Genomic DNA, 26,525 nt, shown 5'->3' on the forward strand with positions numbered 1-26,525 from the left:
AAATTGCATTATTATCTAAGTTTCACCACAAGGCATGCTAAAAGAACCAACGGAGAGAACAGTCGGACACAGCGCAGAAATTAGGCCTGCACCATTACCCTAAACTAATGTACCCTCATTTATTGTTTACTAGCAACGGCGGTCGGTTGAACACACAAATACACGCGCGCACGAACGCACGCACCTACACACACACACACACACACACACACACACACACACACACACACACACACACACACACGGGCTTTCCCGGGCGTATCGCCAGAAATATCATGTGAATTAGTGAAGCGGGCTTCGCCCCAGAAGGTCTCGTACTGCGGAGAAGGCAGCTTTAACGAACTCTAACGAGGACACTAACGAGAAGCACCAAATCAGCTTAGACTAATAAAGTCTTTTTTTTTTAAGTCTGTTTGCGTTAATTTCGTGGTGATACGTTGATTATTGGACGAGAAAATGAAGGTCGCGCTAAAACCTCAGCACCGGTACGCCTGTGTGACGTAGCAAACTTTTTTTTTTTTCTTTTTCCACGCATGTGGGTTGTGGCACAGTGAAAGTTTCTTCCCGATTGTTTTGCGCCGAGTTCTAACACTGAAAATATGAATGACTATGACAAGGAAGTACGAAGCGCAAACTACTACCAACTCTTTAGTCCTGTCAGTGAATATGATTATATACATGGCGAAGTGAACTAAATATAAGCAGCAAGATAATGACATGAGAAAATGCAATAGGCCAAAACAACAAATTTACTGTCACTCGTTGAACCCTGCAAGCTCTATCTCTGCTTTGATAAGCATGACAGAGGGTGTGCTTACACACTTATCTTTTTCTTGCTACTTCTTACATTTAATTCCTTCGTGAGTTTTGTGTGATAAATAAAGCCCACTTTTGACTGTTGTGTCTTTGAATGTGCATTATGTGATCTGTGTATCCTCATCTCTAAGCTTGTTGATATTGAACAACATCACGGCCTGATGTATGTGTTCTGAACTTGGTATACTGTGCGATGCAACTTGTCCTCACCTTTTGTCTCTTTATGTTCGAATGTGCCCAAGGCTATATGAAAACTTCATTTACTCCCTTTAGTCAACGTTACTAGAATAGCTTCAGTTGTAAAACTCTCCTCCCGTGCGCTTACCGCCACTGTCGCCACTCCTTGGGCAGCCGCCAGATGGCGGCGCCGTTCCATCGCGCTCCACTGCAGACGCCTCGACGCAGCGTTGAGCTCGTGCGGATGGGCAGCTTGTGGGTGTTTCACGCTCGCTGGCGTTCTCCCTATAGTCCGAATTAGTGATACCATGCGAAAGCGGTATCCACCTACAGCAATAAGATATACCGGGCTAGTTGGTTCCTACTGAAAAAAGGGTAAACTGCACGATAGGAAGAAACGCATACGACGAAGCGCAGAAGCTGCGTTTTTAGATGTCGTGTGTTTCTTCCTGCCGCCTAAACCTTTCACGCAGTTTACTTTTCCCATACAGCAGCTTGGGACGTTTTTTCGCTGCTTTTACTTGCTTAACACTTTAGTCTGGGGCAGTTATACGCCAGCTAGCGAGACCAAATTTGTTACTCACAAAAATAACAGCACAACTTTCTTGTAAACCAATGAATGCTTTATTAAAGCAAACGAAGTAAAAAACAACTGTATGCCCCTATATATAGCTAAGACTTAAACTGTCAGAAGGGACATAATCTAGGCAAATGATTTGGGCCTACGTGGAAATCAACTCTACCTACAGCAGCTTGGCACGTTTCCTTGCTGCCTTTCATTCAAGACTGGATCCCCGCCGGTCCTCCAGGAACCTTGCCTAAGAATGCATTTTCATGCAAGGTTCCTGCAAGGTATGCGTTTATGCATGCGCGTGACTCAATAAAAATTAGCGTAGCTTGCACAAGTGGCGCAAGGCTAAAGAAACGGCGGAGCTGATCGGCACCTGGCTGACCCTGGCCTTACGGGTTATGCTTTTCCAGAATTTATAGATTATTGATCGATTATCGATTACCTATTGATAGGCTATTTGCAAGGTATTGGCCACGCATTTGGGCTAGGCTATGCACTACCAAGTCATCCTCAGCATTTCCTGGAGTTTATTGATTATTGATCGATTATCGATTAGCTATTGATTGGCTATCACAAGGTATTGGCCACGTATTTGGGTTAGGCTAATCACTACCAAGTCACCCGCCGTGTTTGCTCAGTGGCTATGGTGTTGGGCTACTGAGCACGAGGATCGCGGAATAGAATCCCGGCCACGGCGGCCGCATTTCGATGGGGGCGAAAACACCCGTGTACTTAGATTTAGGTGCACGTTAAAGAACGCCATTTGGTCCAAACTTCCGGAGTCCCCCACTACGGCGTGCCTCATAATCAGATCATCGTTTTGGCACGTAAAACCCCATAATTAATTTATTTACTACCAAGTCATCCCCAGCATTTTCTAGAATTTCTTGATTATTGATCAATTAGCTATTGATAGGCTATCGCAAGGTGATGCAAGGCACAGCTGTGCGTAGTGACGTCATCGCTAGGCGAGTTTTTGCAAACACTATGCGGGGAAGCAAAAAGCTCAAACAGCTCCGCTGTTAAAAATTTAATGATGCATGCACCAAGTTCCTGAAAGTGCAAGAGGCACCCAACACGACTCAGCATATGCTCTCACAGCTCTTCTTAGATGGCCGAGAACAGGTCACCAAACGTCTCTCCTTGTTCGTGGTTTTGTTTCCGCCCCCCAGTTGGTTCGACAGATACGAGGGAAGGTTCAGGGAACACTTTCAGCACCGCACCCTCGGCAAGTGTCCACTTGTCTCGTGGCACCTCAACTGTCTGTCCATTGATAATATGCACAAATACTTTAAGATGTCCTGCTCATGAAAGTGTAAATCACACACCATGGATTTCGCCGAGAGTTCCCGGTCGGCACGAGGAATCGCTCTGTTCAACGCCGAGCGAAGTGTCGCATTGCTGGGAGCACACAAGAAGTGGCACGCCGAACTGTCGACATTGTTCGATAGCTGCTTGTTGCAATCAGGAACACAGCACGTCGGCATTGTTTGCTAATATCCTTAACAAACGCGGCGAAGGCTACAGCTTCGCAGATGACATGCTTCCTGAAATCCGCCGTCAACAACCAACCACAGAATACACCAACGCAGCACCGCGTGTTTCGTCCGGCCAGTTCGCGTAGCCGGCTAGTGGGGAAGTGAAGCTGGGTGCAATGGCAGCACCATAAAGGCGCGGGTGGGTGGCGGTTCCGCACAACGCCACCGAGTTTTACAACTGAAGCTAGTCTAGTAACGTTGCCTTTAGCTAACTCTGCTCAAGATTTTCCAAACCTGGGACATTTCTCCTTACATTATTTTTCTTATATTTGTTACTACTATGTGAAAAGGGGTAGCCATCACCAAGAGAGGGTGACTATGTCTCCTTTTTATTTTCATTAAAGTAAGGAAACAAACCTTTATGGCAGTTTCTAGTCTTAGCATTTATTTCAAACAGCAGCAGCCTAATATGTACAGTGATCCTTAGGATCTAGCAACACACTGGAGTAACTTCTCGTGCAGGTACCTGACTCTTTGCAGGACAGGTTTTTTTTCATCATACTCCGTGTAGGGAACCTATAAATACAATAAAACAAAGCAGTTTCATGGTGTAGTTATGCTAACTACTGCATGAATACACATCTACAATGCTCACTTGTGTTTAAAAGAGACATCAAGTTTCTACCTTGAAAGAAATATAAACCAGAGATCAAATGTGTAAAAGCTTCATTAAGAAGCTGAAAAACAAATGGTCAACTTATAATAGCCCCACTTGGAGTAAGCTCCCACTCACTGCAAACAGTTAATGAATCAAATTAACTTTTGCGTGGTGGCACTAGGCAAGATATGCACAGGAAATGGTAAGGCTTGCTAGTGTACAGTACTCACAGAATGAAATGCATCAATTTAGGGCTAATTAATGTGCATACCTTTGTTTTTGTCCCCTTGAGTTTTTGTTACATTGGCTTAATTGTGGCTCCCATGCTTAGATCAGTGTTCCTATCACCTTTAGTGACCAGCTGCGTCACAACGTGACATCACACTCTCAAGCAATTGCGCTTATTTATCGACTTAAGATTTCCCTGTCGCATTTCATTTCGCAAGTATAGTACACACCCATGTGATGACAAGAGATGAATGTGCATTAGATATTTCAGCTCTAACTCATAACTAATCATTATCACCTCAAAGAAATGTAAACACATTAATGGTTTATGGCATTTATATAACTTGCTTCACCAGTAACCAAGAAGTAAATGGACAAATAACAAGCGCTGTAAAGTGGCTGTTAATCTGCTGTGTCATTGCTGCACATGCTCACACATACTCGTTACTCCATCACAATCTATTGCATTAATGGTTAAAAGGCCTGCTTAAAAAAATGCTGATAATGCAATACTGTAGTGCCTTAAACTTTCCTAAATCACTCTTCTGAGCAGTTCCCACCAATTTTAATTACTGGAACTAAACCTGTTCTTGCCAATGCACTGCCTTACAAACTTTGCTACACAGTTCAAAGAAACTGGGACCTCTTTAAAGATGGAACTGTAGTTTCACTGACATGAGATGTGTTTGCCTGTTTAGCTGTTGCTGAGAAATCACAAACACTTTGTTAAATAATTACTTGGAAGTGGGTTTTCCTAAACAGAGGTCTCATTATGTATAATTATACAGACTTCACTATTATGAAGCAAATTTATTGCAGCAATGCCATTCGTAAACTGAAGAAGGTCCTCCTTTTTTTATGTAAAGGTATTATTAGGATTGATCACTGCGGCTTCTTCATACGTTCGGCCAGGTAGCCTCAAAATCGCAGCCTCAATAATAAATAAAGGAACTGCATGTCCAATCGTGTGTTTCGAACATGGTTTGCCCAGTGCAGAAGCGCGATGCTCTACTCGTTAGGCCACAGACACATGCATGGCTCGACAGAGTAAATACCTTACCAGCTCTTCTCCCAAGCAATTTAGTGCTTGGCCCATGCATTGCATTGCATAGTAACAATTTACTTCTTAAAGTCAGAGCATGCCAGTTTCCTACACTTTTCATAGCAGCTAGCCCTTTGAGAGATGCTATGTGACATTGCCCCACCATCGGGATTAACCCAGTACAGCCCAGATGCAACACCCAACAGGTGTTGCCACTGCTTCGGTGGTACATTGTGCATCCAAGTGTTTCCTCGTCATCTCTAAGCAAATATATCATGCTTTGTAAACCATGCAGAATTAGGCAATCCCGCAATAGTGGCCTCAGCTCCATGCCCACAGGAACAGCTGTAGGCAAGTGTTTTCAGAGTGACGTCAAGCATTCTTGCCCTCATTCTCTATCAAATACAGCAGAAGACGCACCTAGTTCAGCCACTACATGCTTGTGGGGGCGTTCCCTCATTCTCATAGCACAGATGTGTTGTGCGTTCTGCTTGAGATGGAGCTACATGTTCTACTACAAATGGCACTGGGTATATTCATGTCCCAATCATGCTGTTTGAGACCAGGTGCTTAAAAGGTATGCATCAGTCTGCTTCTGATAGCCCCTCTGTGAGTCCCAACAGCAGAAGTGAAATACACACAAAACAAAACTTCAAAACATTTAATCACACGCATTGTGCAGCTAATGCTTCACATTAACTCTTTCCCTACCATGAGGAAAACAGGTGTTCTTTGTATGTTATGGCAGATGTTTTTTTGTGAAGGAACTACTGCACTCAATATTCAATGTAATACATAAACAGAAAGCAAAATGAATGCACTTTTCATGCATAAAAGCTTTATTAACGAGATGTATGTCATAAAAAAGAGATAAATTGTTAAAATCAAGATTGTGCGATAAAATTGAACAAAGTTTGTAAAGACACGCTTGTATCTACTAAGAAAAAAATATTACGAAAATTATGAGATATACAAAATGTATTGCCGTCTATTAGGCACTATCTCCGAATTATTTCATTGAGCAGGCATTCCACTACAAAAATTTAACTGCAAGCACTACAGTTGGGTGTACCGGGCTGCGGCCGCCGATGTTCCGGGCTGGTTTGCGTCGCCGTCACTTTCAAAGTCCGACGAAAAGTCAGCGTCCTCTGACTCGCTGCTATTCGATGTATCGATAAGATCAGCCACAGAGGCAGCGGAATCGTGATACCTGCGATCTCCCGAAGCGCACGCGTCGTTTCCGGAGCCGGACATTTTTGCGTTCTGCTTTGACGATTGCGAAACTTCGGAGCGCGTTTAAAAATCACCGCTTGGCAGGAAAAAAGCGAACTCCTTAGAAAACAAAAATATAGTTTCTCCTCTTTCACGTCCGATGGCGCTGTGTGTCCGTGAGCGGCGCAGAAGGTCTCAAAAGCAGCGTTTCAAACCATCGATAGAGGGCTAACCATGCCCAATGGGTGCGGTACGGAAAGAGTTAACCTAGATTCCCACAATGCGTGGGAATTGTGTAATAATTTATTTTTAGGGCAAATAACTAGCATTTGTATTTCAATGTACAGTTCAAAAGCATGTGTGCCTACCTGCAACACCTTGTAGCCGAGATGTTTCAGTAGCCGCATTCGAAGAGCATTGATGCCAGTTGGCACTTGGCTGTGCAATGTCAAGTCCTTAAAGTCAAGCACCACCAATGCAATTCTACAGGAAAGAAGACAACAGGGACAAATTCTACAACAGCAACAAAAGCAAGTACACCAGTCACGACCACATAGGTCATAGGAAAAGTTCTGAAGTTCCAGATAATGAACAAACCTATGGTGATCTGGCTGAGGCTTTGAGTCAAGCAGAACAGGTTGTGCATTTTTGTCCACGATCAATTCTCCATCTATCAAAAAAAAAAAAAAAATAGAACACAAAGTGTGAAAAACCATTATGATCTAAAATGCAGACATTAGCACATGTAAAATTTTGAGCAATTTTTTTTCCACGGCCACCTCTAAAAAAAATCGGGGTAGCTTGCACTAGCAGCGCAAGGCTAAATACACAGCGGAGCTGATCGGTCCTGGCTATACGAAGTAATGCCAAGTGATGCTAAGTTATACGAAGTGTATAAGCATTTCCTCGTGGTCCATGGCATCGGGGAACGCCTCGCGAAGCACTTGCAGTCCGAGCATACGTAGGGGAAGTGGGGCGAAAGCTTTGCATAGTGTACGGGCGGCGCGCACCAGACGACACGCCGGGATGACGTCACGGCGCATGCACAGTAGCGCGTGGCTGGCAGGAGCTCGGCCGAGCCGCCACAAGAGGTGCCTGCTGCAGTCACGGACACCGCAAGCGTTCGGCGCTAATGCGGGGAAACGGAGAAGCGCGGATGGCGTCGGCAGCACTTCTGCGTGTTGCCTAGTTGGTGCTGCTACAATTTGTTTCTCTCATTTTCTCTTTCTCTCTCCCGAGCATAGCGCACGATGCACGCGCTCTCTCTCGCTCTCATTTTTTATTTCTCTCTCCCGAGCATAGCGCGCGACGCTCCGCGAGGTGGTTGCTAGGCAACGCAGTGGCAGGTGGCACACATTACAGCCGGCTTAAACGGCTCCGCTTCAAGGCGCTCGCGCTCTTCCAAGGGCGGCAAGACATCGATGTCGCAGAAGACTTTTGTGTGAGGATCGCCGACCAAGCGACTCGTCCAGATCCTCCAGCCCAAGGTGACGTCCCCCATTCCCGTGATTGCCGCATGGACCTTCCTTTTACAATGGAGGAGCTCGAGGCGACACTAGCTCTCTGCAGACGCTCTTCATCTCCGGGTCCAGATGGTATATCATATCGAGCCTTGTGCTATCTTGGAGAATCCGCACGGAAAGAATTGTTGAGTCTTTACAACTCCTCAAGGCAGGAGGGAAACGTTCCTGATGAATGGAAAGTAAGCCACCTGGTGCCACTCTTGAAGCGGGGCAAATCCCAACTCGAGCTCACCTCTTACCGCCCAATAGCGCTGGCCAGCTGTGTAGGAAAGATAATGGAACGGATGATCCTTGGCCGCCTGGAATGGTACCTTGAGCACTACAAGATTTATCCGAATTCCATGGCTGGTTTCCAACGTGACCGCTCTTCCATCGACAATGTAGTTGATCTCGTTTCATGTGTTCAGCACGAAAGGTCCCGTAAAGGACTATCTGCAGCTTTATTCTTAGATGTAAAAGGCGCATACGATAACGTACTACATGAGGCCATTCTCGATGCTCTTGCAACGGTTGGCCTAGGTGGTCGAGTCTTTTTGTGGATTGCAAGTTACCTATCTGCAAGATCATTCTTTGTGTTAACTGACGATGGCCCGACTACGCGACGCTATACCAGCAGAGGCGTTCCTCAAGGCGGTGCTCTCAGCCCGACGCTATGTAACCTCGCTCTTCTTGGACTTGCTGAATACTTACCAACTACCATCAAGATTTCAATATACGCAGACGACATCTGTGTCTGGACTTCGGCAATCACACGTCCACAGATACGTGCGCGGCTTCAAAGAGCAGCAACTTTCACAGCGAGCTACTTGTGTAAACAAGGTCTCAGCATATCACCAGAAAAATGCGCACTAGTCGCATTTACTCGTAAACCAATGACGCCTTATGTCATCTCAATCAATAGGCGGACCATTTCCTATGTCAGAACCCACAGGTTTCTTGGCGTAATCATTGACCGAGACCTCTGTTGGAGCCCGCACGTGGCTTACAAGAAACGGCGCCTGACAGCAATTTCCCAGTTGTTTAAATACTTGACAGGAAAGACGTGGGGGATGTCCGTAGACGCAATGATGAAACTCTACAGAGCTCTCTTTCTCGGTTTTTTAAGATACAGTCTACCTGTACTGAACAACACTTGCAAGACAAATATTCGTGTTCTGCAGGCAGAACAAGCTCAAGCACTCAGAGTTTGCCTTGGTTTGCCCAGATGCACGTCAACAGAGGCAACTACTGCAATTGCTGGGGACCATCCGATGCAAACTCACATTACGGTGGAAGCCCTGAGAACGCACATCAGACATTTTGCACGTGCCCCCTATCACCACCTTGCAACACTACCTTCAGAGAGGAGCCAAGCATCGTTCTCTAAAACTATCATCAAGTACAACGACACACTTCCCTCGGGCTTCACCGCTGCATCTAAACCATCGATGCCCCCTTGGTGTCTTATTAGCCCCACAGTACATCTCATTGTACCAGGAATCAAGAAAAAATCTGAGCTATCGTCACCTGTGCTGAAACAACTGTCTCTGCTTCTTCTACACGAGAGGTATGCGGACAGTGTACATATTTATTCTGATGGTTCCACAAACCTCCAATGTTCGTCCGGTGCTGTGGTTGTCCCAGCAAGAGCTACTACCATCAGCTTCAGGACTGACCACCCAACGACATCGACATCTGCAGAACTAGCTGCTCTTCGCGCTGCACTTTGTTTTGTCAATCGGGAACACCTCGACAATGGTCAATATTCAGTGACTCTAAGGCAGCCCTACAATCTGTGCTATCAGCTCTGCGTCGCGGGCCATACGAACAGCTCGTATTCGATATTAGGCACCTACTCCATACATCACATGAGAAAGGACACCACGTGGCATTTCAGTGACTTCCAAGTCACTGCGGTGTCATAGGGAACGAAGACGCCGATAATGCCGCTCGGGCAGCTCTTGACGACACACAGGAAGAGGCCATACCACTCTCACGGTCCGACGCTGCCAGCAGGCTTCGAGTGCTTGCCCAGGAGATCACGCTCTTTCTATGGTGCACACCCAGCGGCCAGACCAACCGGAGCAATCGTCACTACCACCTGCCCTCTTTGATGCATCTCTGTATGCCATCTGGACTCCGCCGAAGAGAGACCACTATGCTTTATCGCCTATGGCTAGGGGTGGCATTCACTAAATCTTATTCATTTCTGATTGGAATGGCCGACAACGCTCTTTGCGATGCCTGTCTTTGCGAGGAGACGCTGAACACATTCTATGCGACTGTCCTGAATATAATGTTCAGAGACAGTCCCTGGCATCCGTTCTAGCGCACCTTGACAACAGACCAATGTCAGCTGAAGTGATTTTCACATGTCGTCGACAGAAGACATCGCAGCTGAAGGCAACGAAGGGACTACTTCGGTTTTTAAAAGCAACGGGCTTGGACAAGCGGCTGTGACAGTGATGTCAGGTACCACGCAAGAGTGACGGACTGTGACTGACGATGTGTGTGCTGTGCTATGTGCTCTCTCTCTCTCTCCTCCCCATCTTTCATTTCCCCTCATCCCGCTCCCATGTGTAGGGTAGCAAACCGGTTGTGCTGAACTGGTTAACCTCCCTGCCTTTCCTTCTCCACTCTTTCCTTTCCTTAAACGGCTCCGCTGTTAAAGAGTTGCAGTTCCGCCCGAAAGCCGAACCATCGACTGCTTTAGCACAAAGCTACACAAAATAAGCTACACAAAATAAGGATAATAGATTTATCGGCCATATAAACTTGCAAACATTTGCTAACTATGTAAATTAACAAGCATGGTGTCAGCGCGCACAGGCAAACATGAACACATCACACTCTATGACTGCGGGCACTCGCTGTCAGAACGTGGCGTGAGGAAGCGAGCAAAGTGACCTTCGTGCTATGTATCGCTTCAAAGCAAACTGTGCGGCAAGAACAGAGCACGCACAAAGTTAAGCCACCATTGCACTGCTAGACTCAGCCCCCGATGCAGGTCGCTTTCGAGATAAGACGCGCACAACCACGCAATGCAGAGTTACTTTGGTGCCCCCCTCCCTCCAACCCCCCCCCCTCCCCGGCACCACACGCGCAACAGAATACGGTGTGTTTCCTCCCCACTTTCCTCCCTCGAACGGGGGAGATCACAGTGTCCGGGAGACTGAGGCACGATCGTCGGCACCGACAGCAAAAATGCACCTGGAGTGTCCATATAATTGCTATATCAATAAAAGTAGGAGACACACGGTACAATTCAGCATCCGATACGGCACCCAATACAATCGTACCCGCTGGACGCCATATCAGACGCCGAATCGTACCGTGTCTCTCCTACTTCATGGCAGCAAGTTCAGGGTGCGTTCGTTATGAGAGAAAATGAAAAAACACATTTCTTGATTGGAAAAGTGGGGGATGCGTTCATCACGCGACTGCATTCATTATGCGAAGTAAATACGGTATTTAACAGGTTCATTTGAACTCTATATATAGGGATTCAACACGTTTATTTGAACTACTCACATGGACATTTGAACTCACAGTGTCCCTGCATTTTGTTTCCTCAAAAAAAAAAAAGACATTACAAAAATGTGGCTTGTACAGTACTCAGTAATCCAAACGCGGTAATAGGCAACTTGGCGGCCGGCACTTTTTGCACCACCATTGGGCACTGAGGACACCGAGTTGATGCAGTGTGGTATACGATAAAAGCAAGGGACTTTGTGATGCAATTTGACTGTATTTGGCCCCCCAGCCATCACCCAGCGCTCACCAGTGGTGTAAAACACACCAGCCACCATGTGGGCCAATTGTTGCAATTGAATAGCTGGGCAATGCATGGACATTCACAACCATGCATTTTTGACACTTGACTGCTCATAATGTTTCACGGTTAACAAACAACTTCAGTTTTGTATGGTGCTATGCAATTCGTTGGTAAAGGCTTGCATTAGAGCAGAAGTTTTTAAACGATTTGTTGCAAGACATAAGCTACGTAAGCCACAGCAATGTGACTCACATAACTTCTGCGATCATAAGCACATCAAAGAAACCTGCACCTTTATAATGCAGCTGTTATCCTTCAAGTGCCGGCGATAAATCCAAAAAAGCATTCAGAAAATTCACTTCACATCTAAATAGGAAATTTCTTGCAGATTCGAAATACAGTAAACCCCTGTTAACTCAAAGCTGTAAAAACCTGAAAAAATTTGAAATAAGCGGATTTTCGAGATAAGCGAAATCACAAAAATAGAATCTCTCTGGCCACACATCGACCACATAGAGATGTTCCAAAATGCTGCCAGAAATATCCTCAGTCCTTTTCACGTGCATCGACACTGGTCCCTTTGCCCGATCACCTTACTCAAGGTCACGATTAATAATCTGTGACCACATTGATGCACCACTGACAACATCTTAAATGAAAAGGAAAAGAATAGACTAAGTCACTGCTGAATGCGAGAGGCCATAATGAAGTGGCAGCGTGCAGCCGAGCAAGTGCGTGGAGCGGTGACAGACGGAAACAACAGATAAAGATAAGCGGGGAGCATGGTACGGCATCTAGCTCGGCTAGCGAGCTGCTGCCAAATAAAAAGTGAGTTCAAGCAATGCTGTCCACTGCGTTTTCCCGAGATGTTGAGATATTGAGATGTCGAGATATTTGGAGTTCGGCGCAAAAAGTTTTCGAGATAAGAGGTCACAAACACATGGGCTGAGACAATGCCGGAAACAAATTCAGACTTAACTGGTATTTTGAGATATCAGAGTTCGAGTTAATGAGGATATATATATATATATAACATTGGGGTAGTAAATTCACAACTTGTGTCAGAAGATACACAAATGTAAAATGAGGAGGCTCTGGTGGAAGGTTCGATCCATCTAGCTTTGGCCACTGCCGCACCGTACCAAAACTATCGTCGTTGTCGGCGGCATCAGTGTCACTGGATGTATCTATAGCACAGAAAGCCCCTGCCATCGCTGTTGATTCCTTCTTGCAGAAGCAAACCATGTTCGGAGCTTGACGACTTGATCAAATAAAGCTGTTCATGACGAGCGCGGCAACACGCAACTGGCAGCTGCCATCTTTTAAATCTCTGCCAGACGAATGGAGTCTGTATGCTCCCTAGTGGCCAAAGAGGGAACTCACCAAAACAAATTCGATGAGCCCGACCTGTTACTGGCACTTAGAGTGCCCAACCTTGTGGAGAAGACAGACTCGTCATTGGCACTTTTTGTTAAAAAAATTGCAATCGATTAAGACTTGTCCACGGCCCTTAAAGGGTCAAACAATATAGTCAGCTACACCCTCTTGGCAAAAAGAATCCACCACATAAAAGCACGCCATAGCCCTTCAATTTAGCTAATCACAGCACACCAAAAGCCGTATCCCCTATAGTGACAATTCAAGAACACAGTCCCAGCATTGTGCTGAGGTACACAGTGCCTGCCTGACAAATTATTTTTGCCTATCCAAGAATAAGACAGCATGGCAACTTATGAATGCAATTCGTGACTCCAGCAATTCATATGACAATTAGCGGCGAGCACAGGACACCTTGCACAAAGGTCGGAGCAGACACTCCGTCCGTAGCTGTAGTACTGCGATCGGGCGTGCTTGTAGACAATGGAGCCGCCACCTAAGAAACTCCACACGGCCAAGCAATTTAGCTGCATTTTGTAGGGTTCATCAGCCAGATGGAAAGACAAGTCTGTTTCCGTTCACGAATTTCCTCCTGCACCAAAAGATTGGCGCCAAAGAGCCACACTGATTGCGAATCTCCACATTACAAAGCTATGACGACAACATTCGTTGTGTTCTAGAGATTTTGCTCGAGCCAGTCTTGTTCTTTCAGGCGGGGATCAGTTTGTTCTTGTGTGAAGAGAATGTGAACCTGTTGCTTGTACGACATTTGCAGTAAAGCGCAGTAGGCAAACTTAGTTCTGGGAGCTTACGTTGAGGTTGTTAGTGCCATCGTGATATGTTCAGCGTATGCGTGTTGCAACGTGCAGTTTGATTTAATAGCCGGCGTGGTAATGCAGTTTTTGATACAAATGTCTCGTCGGCACTCCATCGTTTCTTTGAACGAGGCTGGTATGTAAGATACATGCGGCACACAACAAGGGGCTACCACATATGGCACATCAGCAAAAATCGGAACATCGCAGTTTCCGGTGCTCCTGGTAAATCGTGCTGTTCAAGCACAACACGTATGTGTCAGCATGAAAAATAACTATTGGGTGGCATAGCAAGTACGCTACCCGATTAAATAGTGCAAATAAGTAGGCGCTCATTCCAAAATGTGTAATTATTGAAGCAACTGCATCTCATATCAACGTCTGAAGGAAAAGGACAGTTCAGAAGCATACACAGTTTTGGCCAGTTTAAATGCAGGATACTTTAACTATAGAAGAACATGCATAAATTAGTTCAGATTAGGTGAGTTACCGTTAGTTTATACAGAAATAGAATTTTCTCTTTCATTAGTTTACGCAACAACCATAGGCAGTGATACGAAGAAAGTGGGGAGTAATCAGTTACGATCAGGCCATGCACCACTAGCCAAACTTGCACATGGTGTGCAATGTGTGTTTTTATTAACAGTTCCTTCAGTTTCTTTTTTCTCATTTCTGTTCTCTACGAAGAGAAACAATGGGCAACATACTGCAATAACCATGGTTAAGCGAAGCAGCAGTCACCTTACGCACATCTTGAATGTAAAATAGATAACAGAAGTTTTCGTAACACAAAAGTAGTAGGGAAGCTTCGCTACAGCCTCGTCACGCATGCCAAACTAAGTCTGGCGATAAATTGCAAAAGCTCACTTTCATGTTCGCTCGCTCTTTAGACTGAATTAAGAGAGCCTGCAAATGAAAAAGCGCTCGCTCACCGCACACTTATGCACATGGCACAGCAGCAACAGCTGATCGAGTGGATCGCCGTGCTGATGCGGGCCACGTTCAACGTGCCGAACTGCACAGGTAGCAAATTTTCGGCAATTTAGGCGCCGCAGGGGCAACGTATCCGCTGTCCATCCCACTGCTATCTGCTCAACAGCACCATCATTCTTGCATTGTTTTAGACCTTCTTTCTCTACTTTTTTTACAACACACTGCTGGGGAATAAAATCACTGTTTCCACCATGCTGTGTACCTTTCAGTAGGATGGACAGTGCAGGCAGGATGCTCGTCACTTCCTTTCTATGGTGCCACCTGTACAACATATGTGGGTTAATATTTTCTCGAGTAACTCGCAAGGTTTAGTAAACCCCGATGAAGGAACTAGTGTGTTGCACTATGTAGCAAAACTAGATACAGCAGCGTGAAATGCCTGACAAAGCACCATGCAGCTGCGATAGGGTCTCTAACGGAACCAACGTATGCCTGGCGTGTGGGGCCATTCATTTAGGTGAAGGACAGTGGCGCCACCAATAGTTCAATAAAGAACGCCTCAGCATGGAGCCCATGCAGGACCAACTCCCCTTATCTAGTAGACTCTAGTGCATGCGCATTTTGGCCGGTGGCTTGGCTTGGCTGGCATACAGCTGGCAAGCCAGCACACCGATCCCGTGGAATCACATCAATCAAACAGTTGCATACTGACAACAGTGCAAATCGCATACTTGTAATTTAGCGCTGCTCACATGCCATGTATCGGCACAGCAAGGCCATCAAATTCGACAGGAGACACTTTGCTGGCCTGTCATAGATATCATGTGCACTTCATTACTTTTCCATAAATCCAACCGATTTTTTTTCACTGATATCAGCATTTTTGCTTATAATGAAGTTATATATGACATAATAAAGATAGATATATTTGTGTTAGATATGACTTCGTTAAAAGAGCCATGACACGGTTGTCCAACTGTTCTCAGTTTATTTTTGTAACTGAGAGTAGAGGGCCCAATGTGGTTAGGCATACAAAACAACTGGGCACTCAGTGCACATTTTAACCCGAAATTTCAATTAGAAATCGCTGTTCCTCCACCTCTCCGACCGACAGCAACCGCCATTTTGGCAAGGCTTTGTGACGCCACGAACTGAGAGGCCACTTCTGTGTCATCTGCTATTAAACAGTTTGAGACCACATCGGCCTTCTTTCTCCACATGATCTAGCAACCAATGGCATAGCAACAGCATCGCCACTAAATTGTGCCCGCAGTTCCTTCACTTGCGCGAAAAAAAGCAGTAGCAAACCCTCAAGTTGCATCGAGACACTCATGCAAAAACAAAATGATGCATGGTGGCCATGATGTATTTCCAGCTCCTGTAATTACTTCCGGCGTTTTCTACATACAAAAGCACGGCCTTCGAGATCGACTTCCGTTACTCGAGGGAGCCGTTTTCGAGGGGGTACCCATTAATTTTGTCACCACTCAGTGTCGCCAGGCTACTTTACGGTTCAACTGTGACATTAAACAATCAAAATGCAAATTTTCTACTGCACCGAACACACTCAAATTTTGCCAGCTTTCTGGGGGATGATACGGTTTAACATGCGATGCATAACTTAAGCTAGAAAATTTGCTGTCATGGCCCTTTAAACAAGGTTTGAGTGAATCAGGTTTCTGCATCGTGAATAAAAAGCTGGGATGAAGAGTGTGTGCATAAATTTGGCCACTCACAGAACCCAAACGGGTTAACCATGAAAACAACTGGGCACTCAGTGCCCAGTTATGGGACACCCTAAGCAAAGCACTTGCCTGCAGTAAGTCCATAAGGTAGGCTTGGACTCTGTGACAGGTACCTCCCCAGAGGGGCAAACTGCGTCAGTGCTTCCCTGACTGAACGCTGCAGTGCTCCTGCTTCTGGCACCTTGTGGTTCTGCTGCATAAATTGTTTTTGAACATACATGTCTGTCAAAGTTATGCTGCCATTTATAATGGCACCTGAACAGCATGCTCGTGTGTATCATACTATCAAAGGAAGCAGATGCTAGAGAATACTGTATTGAGAATATGGAGAATACTGTATCACATATTTTTCCAGCCCCATGAGCCCAGACCGGATGGAATCTGAATAAAATTCCATTGCTAAAAGCCTCATTTTCTTTTTGTAACCAAGCAGTCTGAAACCACATGAATTACGCAAATCAAATGGCACCGTGAAGCTAACACATTTAAGGAACCGAATGCACCATAATCAAATCAAATCAGTCATATTTTGGGGTTTAACATTCCAAAGCAACACAAGAATTATGAGAGACACTGTAGTGGGGGGTCTATGGACTAATTTCGGCCACCTGGGGTTCTTTAACATGCAGCTAAACCTAAGTACACAAGCGTTAATGCATTCCTCCCCTATAGGAGTGTGGCCACTGCAGCAGGGAATCAAACCTGTGACCTCATACTGAGCAGCAGAATGCCATAGCTACTGTGCCACTGCAGTGGGTGGATGCACCATTACGAGGTACATTGATCTACAGCAGCAATTGTGGCATCTCTACAGTTATGTCGTTGCTATAATTCCTATATGAGCAGTCTGGGGCCATGCTGCTGGACGGAATAGCCAGAACAAGGGAGTTGATTACATAGCTAATTGTGAATGTCACATCGGATGCACTGGACTCTCACCTCAACAATAGATTCGACCATTTCTTTTGGAAAAGAAGGACCGTCGGCAAATTCCAAGTCGTTGACTGCGATTATGTTCAGCAGCTTTTGCCGTGAGGGCACAGCAAGAGATGAGTCCTCTGGTAGGAAAATAAACAATAAAATGCAAGGGCCAATTAATGCTAAAATAGTGCAAGTGACATAAGTTGAGCAAAGGGCTTTGCAGCTAAAGCTGAAAAATTACAAAGTATGTGCACCACTACAATGCAAAAAAGAGAAGAAGCAGCAGTAATGCAGTAAATTCTAGGACCACAGAAGTGGTATTCTCAGTCAATCACTTTCGAGAATGCCATTTCTGGTGGTTGCGTACTGGGTAAGCCAGCGTGCAGAACACTATTTGCTGCAGCGAAGCGTTGCATCGGGTGCCACGTCACATAAAAGTAAAAGTATCCTAGAAAGTGATCGACCAAGATCATGGCATCTGATGACAACAGAATGTTATAAGCTGAGGGGTTTCTTTAGTCCACACCATAACGAAGCAAAATCAGTGAAGCCAAGGAAAGCAATAAGGAATAGAACAGTTTATAACGAGTGGTATCTGTTATATTTTTTCTTTGATTGTAGATAAAGTGAACAAACTGGTGTACCACCAGTGGATTAAAGCTGTGTAACTTGCGTGCATCGCTTTATCAATTTTGTACAGATCTGGCCACCTTCTCATTTAGTTTCATAGCCTGTCCACTGTCTAGGGGGCAATGGCCACCCCGTGAGACAAACCTGGTGGGACCTCACCTTAAATATGTGTCTGTCTTGTAAGATGTTAAGTTTAAACAACACGAGCTGGAACTACAGCTAAACCTCGAAATGGCAAACTTCATTACAACAAAATTTTCATATAACGAAGTATTTCACTTTTTGTAACTTCTTGTCCATAGAGGACCTTGCATTTTGAACCTCAATATAACAAAGCGTGCTTACACGCGATTTTAATACTATGCTGAAATTTCACTGCTGCCCCGAAGGAATATCGAGGCAATAAATGAAAACTGCCGTGGACGCAGATGGTTAAATTGTTGAATTAGTACATGCGGTTGCTTGCAAATGCACCTCTCAAATCGCACGCTGTGCGACATAGAGCAGCCGCCAAAGCTGAGCAGCATCTTCACCGGTAGTGGCAAATTTCAAAGTCATAGCTTCCGAAATCTCACTCTGTGCACTGCTTGATTTCAGAGGTCATAACAGGTGAGTATGGTGTTGGTGCATCGTATCGTGCATTCCATATCAACACATTCTACGCTGCGTATTTCTGTGCGTGCACAGCATCAGCACACGGTTTTGGGTTTTTGTGTGCCTCATGTGGCAATAATAGTGATAAACATGAGTAGCGACATAGTACTAAACGCAAGACCCTCTCGCCATCTGTAGTTCAAGTGTGATAAGATGCTATCGCTGATACCTGAGCAGTCCACTGATAGCATCGACCCTCTGCAGGCGACACTATCGGTGGCGATGATAGAGAGAATGCGAAAGCTTCGCAGGCTTCGCTTGTACCTCGCAGGCTTCGCTTGTACCACCAATGTGAAGATATAATCGACAAAGCATGAAACTGTACCTTTGGTGGCTGATTATCAAATTCCACAAAATGATTTTTTTTCTCGTTGAAGATAGTTTTTTCTGATTTCCCAATAATACGCAAAATTTTACGGCCCCTTCCATGTAAGAAAAATCCATTGGCTACTGTAATTATTTGAAATGAAGGTTGAATTTCAATATAACGAAATGAAGTGCCGATTTTACTGACTTCATTACATCGAGGTTTAACTGTATTAGTAAATAAACAAATCAAATCAGTTATGCTTATTAGAGAATTCATCTTAACAATGTCTTGAAGAGACTGCTGCAATAACATTTTATTCCTGATAGCTTGAAGCACATACATGGTTTCAGAAGAGATAATGAAGATGGCACAAAAGCAGCAAGGCCATAGAGTGCCAAAGCAACAGCAAGCTGAGGTAGAAGCATGGTCCAACGAGTGGAATCCGACTGCACCAGACATTTTGTTAATAATGAATGCTACGACATTTCTGGTGCCCACTAGCTTATATACAGTTAAACCTCGATTTAATAAACTTCAATATAACGAAGTACCTATTTCACTTTTCATAACTTCTTGTCCATAGAATACCATGTATTTAGAATCTCAATTTCATGACCCAATGTGGGTCATGAGGAATGTGTGCTCCTATTTTGTGCCCTGAAGAATGTATACCGTTTGTCTGACAGCAAGCAATAACAACTTCTGTATGTAAGAACCATGGTCATTTTGGGTCATCAAGAATGTGTAGCACTTGTCTGAGAGCAAGCAATAACTTCTGTATATAAGAACCATGGGCTTCTGGGAGACACTACAAAGCTTTAACCTTGGAAGCTGTTCGAAGCTGTGCTACTTGCAGTGCCTTGCCACGGTTTTATAAGCTAGGACAGTGCTTAATTATTAAGTGGAATGCTTGTATGCCTGTTCCAGATGTGCTTGGACACTGCAAGCATGACCTGCAATGATGCAGAGTACTTTATACATTTACGTTTTGGGTTACATGCCCCAGCAGATTCATGTCAATCTTCTGTAGTGCTGGTACTGCAGAAGATGTTGAACAACTTGTGTTTTTTTTATTTGTATAACAACACTTTGAACTTTGAAAATGAACTGTTCCCTGAGATGAAACTGTTTCCATCTTTGCAAGTAAAGAACCCCGCCCCCCACCCCCCCTTTTCTTTTTAGGTTTGTCAACTTCTGGCTGTCCTGTCAAGGCTTCATGCAAATCCCACAATTGCTATTTGAGCAACTCACTTCAAATTCGCTTTGAACCAAAAAATTTATATTCGCACGAGCCTACAAACAGCAGTCACTTACCCAGGAGAGGAGTGTAAAAATGGCGCTGGAGAACGGAATCAAGGTGTGTCTGCTGAGCTTTGCCAAGTGATGCTAGTGACCAGACAATGTCAAGCCAGACAGCTGGCATGGTGGTGAAGTGGCCTTCCGAGAGCTCCTCGAGTAACACAGGAAAAAGCTGGTCTGAACACTCGGGCATGTACTGCAGCCGTGCAAGAGTAAGCAGACAGGCGGTGAAGTCGGCCGGACGGCAAGAGGCACGGTGAGTCACCATCCAGCTGGAGCATGACTCAAGGAGCTCTGCGAAGATCACAGCAATAAAGTCCAATGTAGCAAGAGAAGTAGACGTCAAAGCAGTGAAAGTGCAGAACAGGTGATGACTTGCATATGTGACATCTCCTTAACAACACGAAAGGAAAGATTGGCATCCACCCGCAGGCAGCCCATAAAGCTACAGTTGAACCTCATTACAGCAAGCATGAATATACTGAATTTATGGGTATAACAAACTATTGCTGAAATTTTACAAGATTCACATGCATTCAAATTCACCTGATTAAGACTGTTTACCACCTATTCAAGAGCCAAGGAGTAGCTGGTGCCATATTTGTGTGCCAACATCTCCTTATATTGTGTAAAAATAATAAAAAAAGACTGTTTAAAACAAACCCGCATGAGCGCATCATGGATTATACTGAACTCTTCAGTGCCAGAACAGCCTCACTCTGGAAGCATGAGGCAGGCTTCTTTTCAGCACAAAGGCAGCCGACAGTGGCATGAGCGATTCTCTCTCGCAAGCATGCATAAAATTTTCAATCAAACATGCCAAGTGCGCCTATTCCAGGCATAGTGCCATAACTTGAAGGTGTCGTTAACATCGGCATGTAGCCTCCGAGATCAGGCAGAGTGCATGGCCAGGCCGCCCAATCTTGGAAGCCATTGTCAGCGCTACTTGACTCCTTCTGGCTCCGTGCGGTGATATCGGCATTGCAGCACATGGTTCAGCATTCAGCATTGAAGAAAACGCTAAGAACACTAAGCAGTGGAGAGCATTGACATACGCAACAAAGACACACTGGTCTTAGATAACTTCTTGTGATTATTTTATATTATAAATTTTCACATTGCTGGACTATTTTGTGATATCTCATAGTTCATTGCAGTAAGGTGTGACTGTACAAAGAAAATCCGTACAGATTCGTCAGACAGAAGGCCTCACGGCTATTAGGCTTACAATGTTTCTTACAATGCATATTGGATCGGTATATGCCACAGTGGCTCAATGGCCATGGCCTTCTGCTGCTGAGCAAAGTCCAGCCGTCGCAGCCTCATTTCAATAGGGATGAAATGGAATGACGTTCGTGTATCATGCTTTGGATGCACCCAGGTGGTTGAAATTAATCCAGATCCCTCCAATACAGCACCTTTCATTGCCCACTGTATAGCTTTGGGATGTTAAGCTCCACAACTTAATTGAATTGGTGAAAATAAAGGTGAAGGCTGAAAGCTTACCAGCATGCCTCCAAGACAACTGGCCCACACCCGTGAAGCACGCTGCAACCAGAGAAACCTTGGTATCATCAGCTAGCTGCTCCACAAAAGCTCCAGACAGCTGCTGGAGCACCGATGGCTCGGGGAAGCTCAGGGAATGCAATGCATGAAAGAGGCTGACGATTTCTTTCGCGGAAGCATCCTGCAGCCGAGATGCAGAAGGGCACGAGATTAGAGCAGAGTAGAAGACTAAGTTTCTTGAACATTTTTTTAAACTATGCACACTCGCCCACAAAATATTGCAGGGCATGCGAACGAACGACCATACTCCGTGAAGTGCCAGTGCAGCTGCCACGGCTGCGCATCAAATCAAACCTGCGCAGCTGCAGTGATGCCTGGAGGCATTGGCTTCGTGTCATCTATAGTTACTGTATATGCTTTCAGAAACGCAGACAAGACCTCAATAAGGGGAAATCAAGCTGCTTCCAACAAACAGGTGGTTTCCTGCGACAACAAAAAATGCACAACTGGCCTCAACATATTGCACCACCTCCCAAATGGCATGAGGATGCTCTCATGCAACATACACCACAAGGAACAACTGACTGGATCTCATGCCAGCGATATGTTAAGGGACACTAAAGAGAAACACAAAATCACTTTAGACTGATAAAGGATTCCTTCGAAACTCTATTTTCGTCATGTTTGTGGTAAGATGTTAATTACTCAGAGAAAAAATAAAGGCCAAATTCAGTTTTTCTAATTTCGCATTGAAACGTCAGTGCCAGTACGTCAATGTAACGTTACTGATATCAAAGCATTTTCCCATATTTGGGCCATTGTGGCGTGGTAGAAGTTCTCAAAACTTGCCAAGTTCCATCTTTGGCTCCCTTAAAATACAATGTAGTCCATCCTTACCTATAAACAATTAACTAGGCTTGAACTAACAAAATCCATAATTTAACAGTGAGCTGGTGCGGAAGGTATCACCACCCGTCTTTTGTTCTTGCACGTTTTCTGGCTTTTCCAAGCTCCTCTCATGGTAAGAGTGGCTTTTTAATGGGATAAGCATTCTTAGGATACTTTACTCGCTTTCTGGTATCTATGTCCGTGGCGGTATCTAACCGTTTTCCTTTCATGGCAACTTGGGTCACTCGGCATGTGGCACTGGGTATGTGCAGCTCGGTATGTGCCATTCGGCATGTGTTAATGTTCCATGAACTTCTATGACACCAACTTGGGTCAATGGATCGGGCCACTGGATATATGCTACTCTTCAATGACAAAAAGAAGTAATTAAAAATGTATCCGGTACAGGGTGGAATCGAACCCGCGTTATATATATCCAGACACCCTTTGAGACAGCACCAAATTTCTTCGGTGCAGGACCGGAATCGAACACGTGTTATATATATCCAGACACCCTTGTCTGAATATGTATTCAGACTCGCACCAAGCTCAGATTTCGCAGTGGTACTGCTAGACAGCACAGTGTGTCCTGAGGGAAGCACAAGAAAGGAGTCCGGCTTCAGTACATGCCTTATAAATGACACGTTTCGGCGATGGTTGCACTGCTTCAATGCCAATTGTATTAACGTCGACAGTCATCCAGAGATGGTTTCCGCCAGACTTTTTTTTTTTTTATATTGTAGAAGGGTAATTTACTAATGCAGCCCAACTTATTCTTTCCTTTAGTGTCCTTCTAAGGAGTGACACTCACCTTTGGCCCCTTGGACAGGTAGAAAGCAGCTGCTTGCAGCAAGGGTGTCGGCCGCAACTTCAGCCGTGCAAGGGTGCGCACAAGCAGGCGCACGTCTGAGTGTGGAAGGGAGCCCACCAGCTGCAGGGCCCGATCTTGCACCTCAAGCACAAACCTTCGCTTGTGGTCTGCAGCACCCATGTGCTCCACTATCTCCAGAAGCCACACGATGTCTCTCATCGACTTGGCCTCGGAAAGTCGCTCTCGTATGACTGTTCGCAGTTGATCTACCAGTCGCTGCTCCAGTTCGCTGCCTTTCTGTGTCTGTAAGCACGAGGCAAAGCTCGAGTCACTGAGCCACAGTTTTCAAAAACTATACTACATTTACGCAAACACAATGCAATATTTACGTGTAGCAGCATTTGTTGCACCCATTACGTCGGTCTCTTGATCATGAGTTAAGGGAAAAATTGTCACGAGCAATCCATGAGATGTTCTCCAAAAGCTATTTTGGATCCACAAGAAAGCACCACGGCAGTGCCAAGTTCATCAATGTACTCTTGGCAGTACCCAGTATTGTAAATGTGAATGCCCCTTGGGCAGCAGAAAAAAGTCCTGAAATTCTTGACTAATTTCTGGCCTAAAGGTGCACCTCAAGCAAGAGTAACACCACTAATATAATGAAACAGTTCTTGCCACGCAACAGGAACAGCTACTGAGCCCTTGAGGCCAATCTTCTTCATCAAGCCACAATATTAACAGGTGGTAGTGACAGTCTAAGCAGGAATGATGTATATAATGTGTGAACTGCTTACAAACACTCATTTTACACTTCCATTTCTTCACAGCGGTTGCTTAACTCTTTCCTTACCTGGCCCAAGGAAATCGATCAATTTGATCGACGGCATTTTGACACATTGTTAAAGGGGGCCTGAACCACTTTTTATCGACGTGGAGAAAGACATTTGAAGTGAAAATAGGCTATTTCAGAATTACTTTGCCGCAAAAAGTACTTCAATGCGTTCAGCAGAAGCGGAGTTATTGGCAATCGAACACGGCCTCCATTGTGCTCCCCTTCCTCCTCCAAAGCCTTGCACTGCGAAGGCTACTGCGGAGACGTCACTGTGACGTCCGAGACGTCATCGTGGCGTGCAGTTAAAATTTCCGATTTGGTGCCTACGCCGCACTAAACGTAAGTCAAATGCAGCTGTCCTCAGAGAGCCGCAGTGCGCTTAGCCACTGGACTCATGGCGGCACCTCACGGCGGCTGCGGTGTAGCCGGCCGCAGCGACCAATAGCAGCCGCGTATTGGAGTGCACTTTATGGCGAAATAAAGCACACAGAAAAGAGCGAGGATCATGGGGTTTTTGAAACGAGAGAGTTTGAGAAAAAGAGGACTTCGCGCTCCGCTTGCGGACTCCACGGACCACGTACGACAGCAGAACTTGGCTGAGATGTTCATAACAGCGTATGCTACCAAGCCCAAGGGGTGGTTCAGGGCCCCTTTAAACATTGCTGTTGGAATTTTTCCATGAGTAATGCCATGCACCATACAAAATGATGACTGCACTTTAACTATAGGTCCGATTTGACAATATTCGGCACATGGTGGAGTCTGGAAGAATAAAACTTCGACAGGAGGTATTACCAAAACTAGCCTCCATTTCTCCTAACACTTCTCCAATCAAATCGTGCGAAACTTGCGGTTTGGTCCACTCGGTAAAATAACTTTAAACGACAGGAGCAGTGAAGAAACAGAAGTTTCTCTCGGGCTGTCAATTTTCTGATCCGACGTATAGGCTGTTTTAATGATGTCTCAAACAATGGATGCTTGGAGTGCGTGTTATTTTGATAATTGTGTTAGACTAATATCAAGTGCAACCTTATTTTTACCCTCGTGGATTGCTTTTATCTATCAGCATTTCGATATCATATTTACAAATTATATTACGAGCAATGCTTCTCGTCATGTGGAGTTTTCACTCCCACAAGAGCTCACAATAGATTTCAGACCAACCTTCAGCACAAGCTTGACCCAACAGTCTAATCTCGTACTTTTTGAGCATTGCCTATGCAAATGCCCTTCTCATTACTGTACAATACTGTGCAACACTGTGCATTACTGTGCAGTACTGTAGAAGTATTGCACAAGGCACCTGAGGGTTCCACTGCCAAATCAAGGCACGCTACTAGACCAGCTTGCTTGCATAGAAAAGCTGATAGAATACAATAATCAAGTATGAGGAGGTTTTGGGCGCTTGCCAAGCTGACAATCATTGCTTCAAGAGCCTAAATAATGTAGTAGAAAAGGAACCAGATGCTTGCTGCAATGAATAAATTATTTACACTAGAAATAGCGAATTATTACTTTCATTCAAGCTTCTTGAGGTGCTTCTTTGAAGTTTTACATTGGAATTCAGAAACTATCTGAGCAATTATTTCTCCTTTATTTCCATTCTAAACACCAATGATCAGGATACAATTTTATGTATCACAGTATATGTTGTGAGTAATATGTCTTGAAATAGAATGTTAATACATAAGAGCACCAAAAATGAGCAAATTTTTAGTGGGAAGAAAAGAGTTAATGCAGTGTAGAGCCACATTATAACTGCAATAGTGTTTCTCTTAATTGCAAAATTACAATAACTTATCCTCAGCATTATATTCATGGACACATCACACAACCACAGATAACACCATGAATGAGTTTTGTTGTCAAATAAATGAATGCGCATTAACGAGCCAAAGTCATCCTTGCAGCTCAGGCACATGTTAGGGGAGCAGTACAAATTACCAACAAAGCAGTGCAGGTTAACCATGCAACATGAAATCGCAATAGTTTGTTTCTGTGGTGCCATTTTCACTAAAAACACACATGCAATTACAAGTTAAGGCTCAAAACTCCTCTGAAGCTTATATGAAGGTGCCTCTATAACTGCACCTTCTTTCTTATGCATGCACATGATAACCAGACACCCCATAATCCTTTCTTGAACTCCCTAACTATTAGTACTTCATTTTCCAGTCCACTGAGCTCACAGCAATGATCTTCATGCACATAATGACCAGAACAATCTCTGTCAGAAGTACTGAAGTCAACACATGCATGACCAGACCTACCACCAGGCCATTCAGTGGGGCCCTGTAGAACTTTCACCACTTTAGACTGAGAGTTGACACTTTTCACTCTCATGA

General features: G+C 44.8%; 1 protein-coding gene across 2 annotated transcripts in view; it reads right to left on the reverse strand.

Moving 5' to 3' along the window:
• Positions 1 to 3,460: 3,460 nt before the first annotated feature.
• Positions 3,461 to 26,525, reverse strand: part of LOC119456209 (FAST kinase domain-containing protein 3, mitochondrial) — a 29,137-nt gene continuing 6,072 nt past the window's right edge. The window contains exons 4-11 of one of the 2 annotated variants that reach the window (XM_037717842.2): positions 23,349 to 23,651; positions 21,650 to 21,830; positions 20,159 to 20,437; positions 17,269 to 17,387; positions 16,399 to 16,519; positions 6,780 to 6,852; positions 6,551 to 6,665; positions 3,461 to 3,618 (exon numbers count right to left, since the gene is read on the reverse strand). In XM_037717842.2, coding sequence (XP_037573770.1) covers positions 3,526 to 3,618; positions 6,551 to 6,665; positions 6,780 to 6,852; positions 16,399 to 16,519; positions 17,269 to 17,387; positions 20,159 to 20,437; positions 21,650 to 21,830; positions 23,349 to 23,651 — 1,284 coding nt within the window. In that variant the 3' untranslated portion in view covers positions 3,461 to 3,525. Of the gene's footprint in view, positions 3,619 to 6,550; positions 6,666 to 6,779; positions 6,853 to 16,398; positions 16,523 to 17,268; positions 17,388 to 20,158; positions 20,438 to 21,649; positions 21,831 to 23,348; positions 23,652 to 26,525 lie in introns of both variants that reach the window. The other variant, XM_037717839.2, reaches the window with a different exon arrangement.

This window comes from Dermacentor silvarum, chromosome 6 (genome assembly GCF_013339745.2).
Source record: "Dermacentor silvarum isolate Dsil-2018 chromosome 6, BIME_Dsil_1.4, whole genome shotgun sequence".
NCBI lineage: Eukaryota > Metazoa > Arthropoda > Arachnida > Ixodida > Ixodidae > Dermacentor > Dermacentor silvarum.